The sequence below is a fragment of the Oncorhynchus masou genome, chromosome 20, assembly GCF_036934945.1.
Source record: "Oncorhynchus masou masou isolate Uvic2021 chromosome 20, UVic_Omas_1.1, whole genome shotgun sequence".
In the NCBI taxonomy this organism is placed as follows: domain Eukaryota; kingdom Metazoa; phylum Chordata; class Actinopteri; order Salmoniformes; family Salmonidae; genus Oncorhynchus; species Oncorhynchus masou.
In genome coordinates, this window is record NC_088231.1 from 32,030,170 (window position 1) to 32,043,314 (window position 13,145).

The window sequence follows — 13,145 nt, forward strand, 5'->3', positions numbered from 1 at the left end:
AACTATTTTTGGGGGTGACCAGAGAAATATACCTGCTGGAGCACGTGTGACAGGTGGGGGTTGATATGGTGACCACTGAGCTGAGATAAGGCGGGGTTTTACCGAGCAGAGACTCAACAAGGATGTGTATGTCTCCTATAGGTGTTGTTGTCCGTAGGTTCCATGTTTTCAACTTTAACCTGACCCCAGTTATAAACTGATCCTGGTTCAGCTGTTCAGAGCAGTGACCTCTGGTGTAATGGCTTACTATAGTGGTTACCTGCCTCCTCTACACTCTAACCACTAGGCTACCTGCCTCCTCTACACTCTAACCACTAGTCTACCTGCCTCCTCTACACTCTAACCACTAGGTTACCTACCTCCTCTACACTCTAACCACTAGGCTACCTGCCTCCTCTACACTCTAACCACTAGGCTACCTGCCTCCTCTACACTCTAACCACTAGGCTACCTGCCTCCTCTACACTCTAACCACTAGGCTACCTGCCTCCTCTACACTCTAACCACTAGGCTACCTGCCTCCTCTACACTCTAACCACTAGGTTACCTGCCTCCTCTACACTCTAACCACTAGGCTACCTGCCGTCCCTACACTCTAACCACTGGGCTACCTGCCTCCTCTACACTCTAACCACTGGGCTACCTACCTCCTCTACACTCTAACCACTAGGCTAACTGCCTCCTCTACACTCTAACCACTAGGCTACCTGCCTCCTCTACACTCTAACCACTAGGCTACCTGCCTCCTCTACACTCTAACCACTGGGCTACCTACCTCCACTACACTCTAACCACTAGGCTACCTACCTCCTCTACACTCTAACCACTAGGCTAACTGTCTCCTCTACACTCTAACCACTAGGTTACCTACCTCCTCTACACTCTAACCACCAGACTACCTACCTCCTCTACACTCTAACCACTAGGTTACCTACCTCCTCTTCACTAACCACTAGGTTACCTACCTCCTCTACACTCTAACCACTAGGCTACCTGCCTCCACTACACTCTAACCACTAGACTACCTGCCGCACAACACTCTAACCACTAGGCTACCTGCCTCCTCTACACTCTAACCACTAGGCTACCTGCCTCCTCTACACTCTAACCACTAGGTTACCTACCTCCTCTACACTCTAACCACTAGGCTACCTGCCTCCTCTACACTCTAACCACTAGGCTACCTGCCTCCTCTACACTCTAACCACTAGGTTACCTACCTCCTCTACACTCTAACAACTAGACTACCTGCCTCCTCCACACTCTAACCACTAGGCTAACCCGCCCCCTCTACACTCTAACAACTAGACTACCTGCCTCCTCCACACTCTAACCACTAGGCTAACCCGCCCCCTCTACACTCTAACCACTAGACTACCTGCCTCCTCTACACTCTAACCACTAGGCTACCTGCCTCCTCTACACTCTAACCACTAGGCTACCTGCCTCCTCTACACTCTAACCACTAGTCTACCTGCCTCCTCTACACTCTAACCACTGGGCTACCTACCTCCTCTACACTCTAACCACCAGACTACCTACCTCCTCTACACTCTAACCACTAGGTTACCTACCTCCTCTACACTAACCACTAGGTTACCTACCTCCTCTACACTCTAACCACTAGGCTACCTGCCTCCTCTACACTCTAACCACTAGGTTACCTACCTCCTCTAAACTCTAACCACTAGGCTACCTGCCTCCTCTACACTCTAACCACTAGGCTACCTACCTCCTCTACTCTCTAACCACTAGGCTACCTGCCTCCTCTACACTCTAACCACTAGACTACCTGCCTCCTCTACACTCTAACCACTAGACTACCTGCCTCCTCTACTCTCTAACCACTAGGTTACCTACCTCCTCTACACTCTAACCACTAGGCTACCTACCTCCTCTACTCTCTAACCACTAGGTTACCTACCTCCTCTACACTCTAACCACTAGGCTACCTGCCTCCTCTACACTCTAACCACTAGGCTACCTGCCTCCTCTACACTCTAACCACTAGACTACCTGCCTCCTCTACACTCTAACCACTAGGCTACCTGCCTCCTCTACACTCTAACCACTAGGCTACCTACCTCCTCTACACTCTAACCACTAGGCTAACTGTCTCCTCTACACTCTAACCACTAGGTTACCTACCTCCTCTACACTCTAACCACTAGGCTACCTACCTCCTCTACTCTCTAACCACTAGGTTACCTACCTCCTCTACACTCTAACCACTAGGCTACCTGCCTCCTCTACACTCTAACCACTAGGCTACCTGCCTCCTCTACACTCTAACCACTAGACTACCTGCCTCCTCTACACTCTAACCACTAGGCTACCTGCCTCCTCTACACTCTAACCACTAGGCTACCTGCTGCCCCATGTAATGTCTTACTGTAATCCTCTTCAATAAATAACCTCTCTCTATCCTCCACCACTCTGTGTGTGTGTGTGTGTGTGTGTGTGTGTGTGTGTGTGCGTGTGTGTTTTTTCTTTATTCTGATGAAGTCCCACCTTGATCAAATGCTTTCCCAGGATTCCATGTACCTGGCTCCTGAAACACACAACCATTAGAATGATTAAAATTACAACACACACACACACACACACACACACACACACACACACACACACACACACACACACACACACACACACACACACACACACACACACACACTGTGTTCTAGTGGTTCTGTATCACACACACACACACACACACACACACACACACACACACACACACACACACACACACACACACACACACACACACACACACAGTAAATAGAGAGAATAGTGTGTAGATGCTACCAACCTCCACTTCCTAGCGGTCAGACAGCAGCAGACAGAACAGATAGAGATATCAGACAGGACAGTTAGAGATATCAGACAGAACAGATAGAGATATCAGACAGGACAGATAGAGATATCAGACAGGACAGATAGAGATATCAGACAGGACAGATAGAGATATCAGACAGGACAGATAGAGATATCAGACAGGACAGATAGAGATATCAGACAGGACAGATAGAGATATCAGACAGGACAGATAGAGATATCAGACAGGACAGATAGAGATATCAGACAGGACAGTTAGAGATATCAGACAGACAGACAGTTAGAGATATCAGACAGGACAGATAGAGATATCAGACAGGACAGATAGAGATATCAGACAGGACAGATAGAGATATCAGACAGGACAGTTAGAGATATCAGACAGGACAGATAGAGATATCAGACAGGACAGTTAGAGATATCAGACAGCAGTAGACAGAACAGTTAGAGATATCAGACAGGACAGATAGAGATATCAGATAGAACAGATAGAGATATCAGACAGGACAGTTAGAGATATCAGACAGGACAGTTAGAGATATCAGACAGGACAGATAGAGATATCAGACAGAACAGATAGAGATATCAGAGAGCAGTAAACTAGTCTACCCCAGTACCCAGAGTAGTCTACCCCAGTACCAAGAGTAGTGTACCCCAGTACCCAGAGTAGTCTACCCCAGTACCCAGAGTAGTCTACCCCAGTACCCAGAGTAGTCTACCCCAGTACCCAGAGTAGTGTACCCCAGTACCCAGAGTAGTGTACCCCAGTACCCAGAGTAGTCTACCCCAGTACCCAGAGTAGTGTACCACAGTACCCAGAGTAGTCTACCCCAGTACCCAGAGTAGTGTACCACAGTACCCAGAGTAGTCTACCCCAGTACCCAGAGTAGTCTACCCCAGTACCCAGAGTAGTGTACCCCAGTACCCAGAGTAGTGTACCCCAGTACCCAGAGTAGTCTACCCCAGTACCCAGAGTAGTGTACCCCAGTACCCAGAGTAGTGTACCCCAGTACCCAGAGTAGTGTACCCCAGTACCCAGAGTAGTCTACCCCAGTACCCAGAGTAGTCTACCCCAGTACCCAGAGTAGTGTACCCCAGTACCCAGAGTAGTGTACCCCAGTACCCAGAGTAGTGTACCCCAGTACCCAGAGTAGTGTACCCCAGTACCCAGAGTAGTGTACCCCAGTACCCAGAGTAGTGTACCCCAGTACCCAGAGTAGTCTACCCCAGTACCCAGAGTAGTCTACCCCAGTACCCAGAGTAGTGTACCCCAGTACCCAGAGTAGTGTACCCCAGTACTCAGAGTAGTGTACCCCAGTAGCCAGAGTAGTCTACCCCAGTACCCAGAGTAGTCTACCCCAGTACCCAGAGTAGTGTACCCCAGTAGCCAGAGTAGTGTACCCCAGTACCCAGAGTAGTGTACCCCAGTAGCCAGAGTAGTGTACCCTGCATGAGGTGAAACCAAACCAGTGGAAAGTGGTCTCCATTCTCTATTCCAGTCCATACAGATGTCTGGTTTCCCCTGTTCCGGCCCGTTTCATAATGGGACATTCTAAATTCATGTTTACATGTTAGGTAAAGACCAGATTCCATTGAGAATAGTCTGAGGGGTGAAACTATGATCACTGGCTGAGAGAACAGGGTGTGCAGACCGAGGCGAGGAACAGCACAATAGTTGTTTTCTATCAACTTTCTCAAATCTTCAAAATCCTGTACTCGCCGCTTGCCTCTCTTATATGTGTTGATTTCTAAGACGTTCTAAGGTTTGTGTCGATCCCAACCAAAGATGTTAAATGACTCTAAATCCAGCATCTAGGACCTGTTTAAACGTTCCACAAAGCCACTTCATATGCGGACACTCGCTGTGGAATAAAATACATATCCTCTCCGTTTCATTCATCTTCTTCACACAATTGTAAACCGTCTTCTGAGGAGACAATAACTGGCTTACAACATGCCATGACCTCCACAGCCCTGTTCACCCTGCTACCATCAGGAGACAGGACATCTAGACAGCCCTAGTCACAATGCTCTCTCTCTCTCTCTCTCTCTCTCTCTCTCTCTCTCTCTCTGTCTCTCTCTCTCTCTCTCTCTCAATAGTCTGTCCCGAGGACAAACCACTCTAATGGTTTGATGTTCAGAAAGTCTTTGTTGTTTACTGTTAATAAAATATGCTTTCAGAGATACACAGAACGTGCCTGTAGAGACATGCAGGTGTGTGCGTGTCTCAGCGGTCAGTGTGGTCAGTAGCCTGGCCTTACTTAGTGAGGGTCAGAGATTAACTGTCATCAGCTAAGAGGCTAAATCAGGATTTAAACCACCTGACAATCTGCTCACCTTCCCTACTCTCTGTCTTTCTCTGTCACTCTATTCTCTCCCTCTTTGATCTAGTTTCAAATGTGTCCCTCCTGTCCTCCATTGTAGATCTCTGTCTGTCTGTCTGTCTGTCTGTCTGTCTGTCTGTCTGTCTCTCTCATTACACAGGTGCACCTTGTGCTGTGTACAATAAAAGGCCACTCTAAAATGTGCAGTTTTGTCACACAACACAATGTCACAGATGTCTTTAGTTTTGAGGGAGCGTGCAATTGCCATCCTGACTGCAGGAATGTCCACCAGAGCTGTTGCCAGTTCATTTAATGTTAATTTCTCTACCATAAGCCACCTCCAGCGTCGTTTAGAGAATTTGGCAGGACGTCCAACCGTGTCCTGTCCTATGATATGTGTCGTCTCTAAGTGTTGTTTGTCCTGTGGTATATGGTGTCTATAAGTATCTATGATGTAGTTTGCAAGACAAATTTAGTATTAGGCCAATCAATCAATCAATCAATCAATCAAAGGTTTTAGAACAATTAATATAACACATGCTGGTTCTTTATAGAGCCAAGCAGACAGAATAAACCCAGTCCAGCCAAGCAGACAGAATAAACCCAGTCCAGCCAAGCAGACAGAATAAACCCAGTCCGGCCAAGCAGACAGAATAAACCCAGTCCAGCCAGCAGACAGAATAAACCCAGTCCAGCCAAGCAGACAGAATAAACCCAGTCCAGCCAGCAGACAGAATAAACCCAGTCCAGCCAAGCAGACAGAATAAACCCAGTCCAGCCAAGCAGACAGAATAAACCCAGTCCAGCCAGCAGACAGAATAAACCCAGTCCAGCCAAGCAGACAGAATAAACCCAGTCCAGCCAGCAGACAGAATAAACCCAGTCCAGCCAGCAGACAGAATAAACCCAGTCCAGCAAGCAGACAGAATAAACCCAGTCCAGCAAGCAGACAGAATAAACCCAGTCCAGCCAAGCAGACAGAATAAACCCAGTCCAGCCAAGCAGACAGAATAAACCCAGTCCAGCCAAGCAGACAGAATAAACCCAGTCCAGCCAAGCAGACAGAATAAACCCAGTCCAGCCAGCAGACAGAATAAACCCAGTCCAGCCAAGCAGACAGAATAAACCCAGTCCAGCCAGCAGACAGAATAAACCCAGTCCAGCCAGCAGACAGAATAAACCCAGTCCAGCCAGCAGACAGAATAAACCCAGTCCGGCCAGCAGACAGAATAAACCCAGTCCAGCCAGCAGACAGAATAAACCCAGTCCAGCCAAGCAGACAGAATAAACCCAGTCCAGCCAAGCAGACAGAATAAACCCAGTCCAGCCAAGCAGACATAATAAACCCAGTCCAGCCAGCAGACAGAATAAACCCAGTCCAGCCAGCAGACAGAATAAACCCAGTCCAGCCAGCAGACAGAATAAACCCAGTCCAGCCAAGCAGACAGAATAAACCCAGTCCAGCCAGCAGACAGAATAAACCCAGTCCAGCCAGCAGACAGAATAAACCCAGTCCAGCCAGCAGACAGAATAAACCCAGTCCAGCCAAGCAGACAGAATAAACCCAGTCCAGCCAGCAGACAGAATAAACCCAGTCCAGCCAGCAGACAGAATAAACCCAGTCCAGCCAAGCAGACAGAATAAACCCAGTCCAGCCAAGCAGACAGAATAAACCCAGTCCAGCCAAGCAACTCTGTGGAGTATTTATAGACCAATCACCCTAGAATGGCAGAGACAGGATGGGGACAGAATAAAGAGAGCAGTGCACATTATGGGGGTCGAGCCTCTCACTCTCTCAGACCAGGCCAGCGGCTGAGGACTCACTCCTTAATGGAACACGCACACACAAGCACAGCAAGCACACAGACACACATTCAGTACATGTCCTGGCAGCTCCATTCATCCCAAGGGCAGCTCCAAGACTCCGACAACAGAGAAGAGGAACAGACGCAAACACACACACACACTCCAATAACACTAACTGTGTCTCTCCATCTCTCTCTCCCTTCCTCCCTCCTTCTTTCCCACCCAAGCAGACACTGAGATGGCTCTCAAGGAACTACGCTGGATTTTGTGCAAACTGGAAACCGCATGTAGCTGGGAACATTAATAAATCAATAATAAAAAAATAATACATGAAATGAATAATTGATTTTGGGAATCTGAGGCCCTACCCCACCCTCCATTCGACAAATCAGATCACGCCTCTATTCTGCTACTCCCCCTTCCGGAACGGCAACAAGGCCCTCCCCACCCTCCATTCGACAAATCAGATCACGCCTCTATTCTGCTCCTCCCTTCCTATAGGCAGAAACTTAAAACAGGAACGTTGTTTAACGTTGGTCTGACCAAATGGAATTTATTCTTCAAGATTGTTTTTGATCACACGGACTGGAATGTGTTCCGGTATGCCTTCTGAGATTAGCATTTACGTAAAAACACTGATTCTGAGACCAAGTTCATCAGGAAGTGGATAGAGGATGTTATTTCTACTGTGATGATTAGAAACCAAAAAACTGCGGAAGCACCACATTTAACCACGGCAAGTTGACTGGGATACATAGACGAGTGGCGCAGCGGTCTAAGGCATTGCATCTCAGTGCTAGAGGTATCACTACAGACCCTGGTTCGATTCCAGGCTGTATCACAACCTGACTTGCCTAGTTAAATAAAGGTTAAATAAAATAAAGAGTCCAGCTATGTAAAGCAATCAAACAGTTAAACCGTCTTTTTTTTATTGTATTTATCATCATTAGTCATTTAGGTCAACATTGGATCATTCAGAGACCCTCACTGAACTTCCGGAGAAAGTTTGCTGCACTGAAAGTAAAGGGGCTGAATAATTTTGCACGCCCAATTTTTCCGTTTTTGATTTGTTAAAAAAGTTTGAAATATCCAATAAATGTCGTTCCACTTCATGATTGTGTCCCACCTGTTGTTGATTCTTCACAAAAAAATACAGTTTTATATCTTTATGTTTGAAGCCTGAAATGTGGCAAAAGGTCGCAAAGTTCAAGGGGGCCGAATACTTTCGCAAGGCACTGTAATTAGCAGGCCTAATTCTGCTCTGATTTGATGTTTTACGTTGTGCATGGAGGATACTTTTGCAGAATAAAGTTGGTGTTTGTCCCATTTTCTGAAGTATTGGTTGGTGAGCGGACTCTAGACCTCACAACCATAAAGGGCAATGGGCTCTATGACTGATTCAAGTATTTTTAGCCAGATCCTAATGCGTATGTCAAATTTTATGTTCCTTTTGATGGCATAGAATGTCCTTCTTGCCTTGTCTCTGAGATCGTTCACAGCTTTGTGGAAGTTACCTGTGGAGCTGATGTTTAGGCCAAGGTATGTATAGTTTTTTGTGTGCTCTAGGGCAACGGTGTCTAGATGGAATTTTTATTTGTGGTCCTGGCAACTGGACCTTTTTTGGAACACCATTATTTTGGTCTTACTGATATTTAATGTCTGTCAGGGCCCAGGTCTGGCAGAATCTGTTCAGAAGATCTAGGTGCTGCTGTAGGTCCTCCTTGGTTGGTGCCAGAAGCACCAGATCATCAGCAAACAGTAGACATTTGACTTCAGATTCTAGTAGGGTGAGGCCGGGTGCTGCAGACTGTTCTAGTGCCCTCGCAAATTCGTTGATAGATATGTTGAATAGGGTGGGGCTTAAACTGCATCCCTGTCTCACCCCACGACCATGTGGAAAGAAATGTGTGTGTTTTTTGATAATTTTAACAGCACTCTTGTTGTTTGGATTTTATAATGTCATATGTTTTTCCCACTTTACATCAAATTGTATAGTTAGTTGATATATATATATATAGCAGACCCTCATGCCAAATTGAGTCAGGCTTTTTTGAAATCAACAAAGCATGAGAAGACTTTGCCTTTGTTTTGGTTTGTTTGGTTGTCCATTAGGGTGTGCAGGGTGAATACATGATCTGTCGTACTGTAATTTGGTAAAAAGCCAATTTGACATTTTCTCAGTACATTGTTTTCACTCACTGAGGAAATGTACGAGTCTGCTGTTAATGATAATGCAGAGGATTTTCCCAAGGCTACTGTTGACGCATATTCCACGGTAGTTATTGGGGTCAAATTTGTCTCCACTTTTGTGGATTGGGGTGATCAGTCCTTGGTTCCAAATATTGGGGAAGATGCCAGAGCTGAGGATGATGTTAGAGAGTTTTTAGTATAGCCAATTGGAATTTGTTGTGTTTATATTTGAGCATTTCATTAAGGATACCATCATCACCACAGGCCTTTCTGGGTTGGAGGGTTTGTATTTTGTCCTGTAGTTCATTCAATGTAATTGGAGAACCCAGTGGGTTCTGGTCGTCTTTAATAGTAGATTCTAAGATCTGTATTTGATCATGTATATGTTTTTGCTGTTTGTTCTTTGTTCTAGGGACAAAAAGGATTGGAGAAGGTTTTCCAAACTGTTTTAGATAAATATCTCTTCGTGTTGTTTGTTTTGTGTTTGGAGAAGTGGTTTACATTTTGGATAAATAATTCTTCGTATTGTTGTTTGTTTAGTGCTTTCCAATTTTCCCAGAAGTGGTTAGAGTGGTTGGATTCTTCAATTACATTGAGCTGATTTCTGACATGCTGTTCCTTCTTTTTCTGTAGTGTATTTCTGTATTGTTTTAGTGATTCACCAGAGTGAAGGCGTGGACTCAGGTTTTCTGGGTCTCTATGTTTTTGGTTGAACAGGTTTCTCAATTTCTTTCTTAGGTTTTTGTTTTCTCTCCCTCTCTATCTTATAAATCTCTCTGTTGTATTCACACACACACACACACACACACACACACACACACACACACACACACACACACACACACACACACACACACACACACACACACACACACACACACACACACACACACACACACACACACACACACACACACACACACACACACACACACGCACACACACACGCACACAGAAGGTCACATGGCCAATCACCCTTCATCCCTGCACCTTATTTGCATAAACCAAAACCCTGCTCTATAATTGGTTCTCAGCTGTGTCACATGGTCCACCTGAGCTGCGCAGATATGTTTAGTTGGAGTGTGTGAGACAGGAATGCACTCAACTGAAATGTGTCTTCAGCATTTAACACGACCCCTCTGAATCAGAAGGGGAGATAGAAAGAGAGAGAGAGAGGAGGGGGAGAAGGAGAGATAGCGAGATAGAGAGAGTTGGAGTATGAGAGGGAGAGAGAGAGAGAGAAAGAGAGAGAAATGGAGATAGGGAGATTGTGTGTGTGTGTGTGTGTGTGTGTGTGTGTGTGTGTGTGTGTGTGTGTGTGTGTGTGTGTGTGTGTGTGATAGAAAGAGAGAGAGAGAGAGGAGGGGGAGAAGGAGAGATAGCGAGATAGAGAGAGTTGGAGTATGAGAGGGAGAGAGAGAGAGAGAAAGAGAGAGAAATGGAGATAGGGAGATGTGTGTGTGTGTGTGTGTGTGTGTGTGTGTGTGTGTGTGTGTGTGTGTGTGTGTGTGTGTGTGTGTGTGTGTGTGTGTGTGTTCTCTTCCACTTACAGTGTAACAGGCCTGATGTAAACAAGTCAGTGTAATGGTTGCTGTCTAACAACACAAGTCAGTGTAATGGTTGCTGTCTAACAACACAAGTCAGCATAATGGTTGCTGTCTAACAACACAAGTCAGCATAATGGTTGCTGTCTAACAACACAAGTCAGCGTAATGGTTAACTACACAAGCTAATGGAACCGCACCCCCCTCTCTCTCCTCTCCTCCTCCCCATCTCTCTCTCTCTTCCTCATCTCTCTCTCTCTTCCTCTCCTCCCCATCTCTCTCTCTCTCTTTCTTCCTCCCCATCTCTCTCTCTCTTCCTCTCCTCCTCCCCATCTCTCTCTCTTCCTCTCCTCCTCCCCATCTCTCTCTCTCTTCCTCTCCATCTCTCTCTCTCTCTCTCCTCCTCCCCATCTCTCTCTCTTCCTCTCCTCCTCCCCATCTATCTCTCTCTTCCTCTCTTCCTCCCCATCTCTCTCTCTTCCTCTCTTCCTCCCCATCTCTCTCTCTTCCTCTCCTCCTCCCCATTTCTCTTTCTCTATGTCATGCAATGCCCTGACACACACTAGCAGATTACTACAATCATGTATATTAAAATAAGGTGATATTAAAGACATTAATATAATAATAATAATTGTATTATTATTATAATAATAAAAACGAGACATCTACTCTCTGCTTCTCACATCACGTCACGCCCTCGCAGTTGTCCTATTGTACCGTCTAACGTGCAGACTGAGAGGCGACACAAGGTACAGGCTTCAGTTCATCATAGCCCCGTGATGCGCATGCCACGGACATAAGGAGAAAACGAGAGGCGCGTGATCACAACAGGGACGGCCAGGGGAGAGGAAGAGGAGAGGTAGCCCAGAGATATTTAGAGAGATAGGTAGAGAGATAGGCAGAGAGATAGGCAGAGAGATAGGTAGAGAGATAGGTAGAGAGATAGGTAGAGAGATAGGTAGAGAGATAGGGAGAGAGATAACTTACATCACGAAATTTGTCCCATCGTGCTGTTAAAGACTTGTCATCCAGGAAATTCCAGCTGGTAGAGCGCGCGGACACTTCACCGGCGACGGCACACACACACAGCACAGCGAAACTCAACATCTGCGGAACACACACACATAAGCAGCACAATCTGTTATAACAGCGACCTGATAAAAAAAAAACTAGCCTACGAGCCATCTAAGACGATACGGTGAAAACCCAACCGTGGGTGACATTTCATTACCTTGTCGTTAGTCTGTCGTTGCTGCTGTCGCATAGCTAGCCGCTCTGTCTGTCTGCTCTCTGTCGTATGCGGAATAAATGCGCTCTCTCTCTCCGCTGAACGCCGTTTCACGGATGCGCGCCGCTCACACCCGCACGCCTCCTCCTCCGCTATTTTTCCTGTGCTGATAGATGGAGACACCGAGACCGAGAGAGAGAGACGGTATCGGTCCGATACAGCCTGCTTCCTATCGATAAGAAATCAACCATGTTTACCAGGCTCCATATCTCTCACACATGCCGGTGTTTGTGTGTGTGTGATTTCCTCTCCATAAACCACATTAGAGCCGTTACATGCTTCTCACGCTCTTTGATTGTTGGTTTCTTGTTGTTGATGGTGGCTGTTTCTCCGTGTGTGTGTTGAGCTTTAGTTTTAGTAGCTGTTGTTTCGCATGGCATGCACAGGTCACAGAGTCCCAATATGGACAGGTCACAGAGTCCCAATATGGGCAGGTCACAGAGTCCCAATATGGACAGGTCACAGAGTCCCAATATGGACAGGTCACAGAGTCCTTATATGGACAGGTCACAGAGTCCTTATATGGACAGGTCACAGCGTAGGTCACAGAGTCCCTATATGGACAGGTCACAGAGTCCCAATATGGACAGGTCACAGAGTCCCAATATTGACAGGTCACAGAGTCCTTATATGGACAGGTCACAGAGTAGGTCACAGAGTCCCTATATGGACAGTTCACAGAGTCCCAATATGGACAGGTCACAGAGTCCCAATATGGACAGGTCACAGAGTCCCTATATGGACAGGTCACAGAGTCCCTATATGGACAGGTCACAGAGTCCCTATATGGACAGGTCACAGAGTCCCTATATGGACAGGTCACACAGTCCCAATATGGACAGGTCACAGAGTCCCTATATGGACAGGTCACAGAGTCCCAATATGGACAGGTCACAGAGTCCCTATATGGACAGGTCACAGAGTCCCAATATGGACAGGTCACAGAGTAGGTCACAGAGTCCCAATATGGACAGGTCACAGAGTCCCTATATGGACAGGTCACAGAGTCCCTACATGGACAGTTCACAGAGTAGGTCACAGAGTCCCAATATGGACAGGTCACAGAGTCCCTATATGGACAGGTCACAGAGTCCCAATATGGACAGGTCACAGAGTCCCTATATGGACAGGTCACAGAGTCCCAATATGGAC

At 46.6% G+C, this 13,145-nt stretch overlaps 1 protein-coding gene across 1 annotated transcript in view; it reads right to left on the minus strand.

Moving 5' to 3' along the window:
• spock3 (SPARC (osteonectin), cwcv and kazal like domains proteoglycan 3) overlaps positions 1 to 12,149 on the minus strand; it is a 25,484-nt gene extending 13,335 nt beyond the window's left edge. Inside the window, exons 1-3 of the mRNA XM_064926866.1 lie at positions 11,937 to 12,149; positions 11,693 to 11,812; positions 2,512 to 2,551 (exon numbers count right to left, since the gene is read on the minus strand). Coding sequence (XP_064782938.1) covers positions 2,512 to 2,551; positions 11,693 to 11,812; positions 11,937 to 11,969 — 193 coding nt within the window. The 5' untranslated portion in view covers positions 11,970 to 12,149. The remainder of the gene's footprint in view (positions 1 to 2,511; positions 2,552 to 11,692; positions 11,813 to 11,936) is intronic.
• Between the last annotated feature and the right edge of the window lie 996 nt (positions 12,150 to 13,145).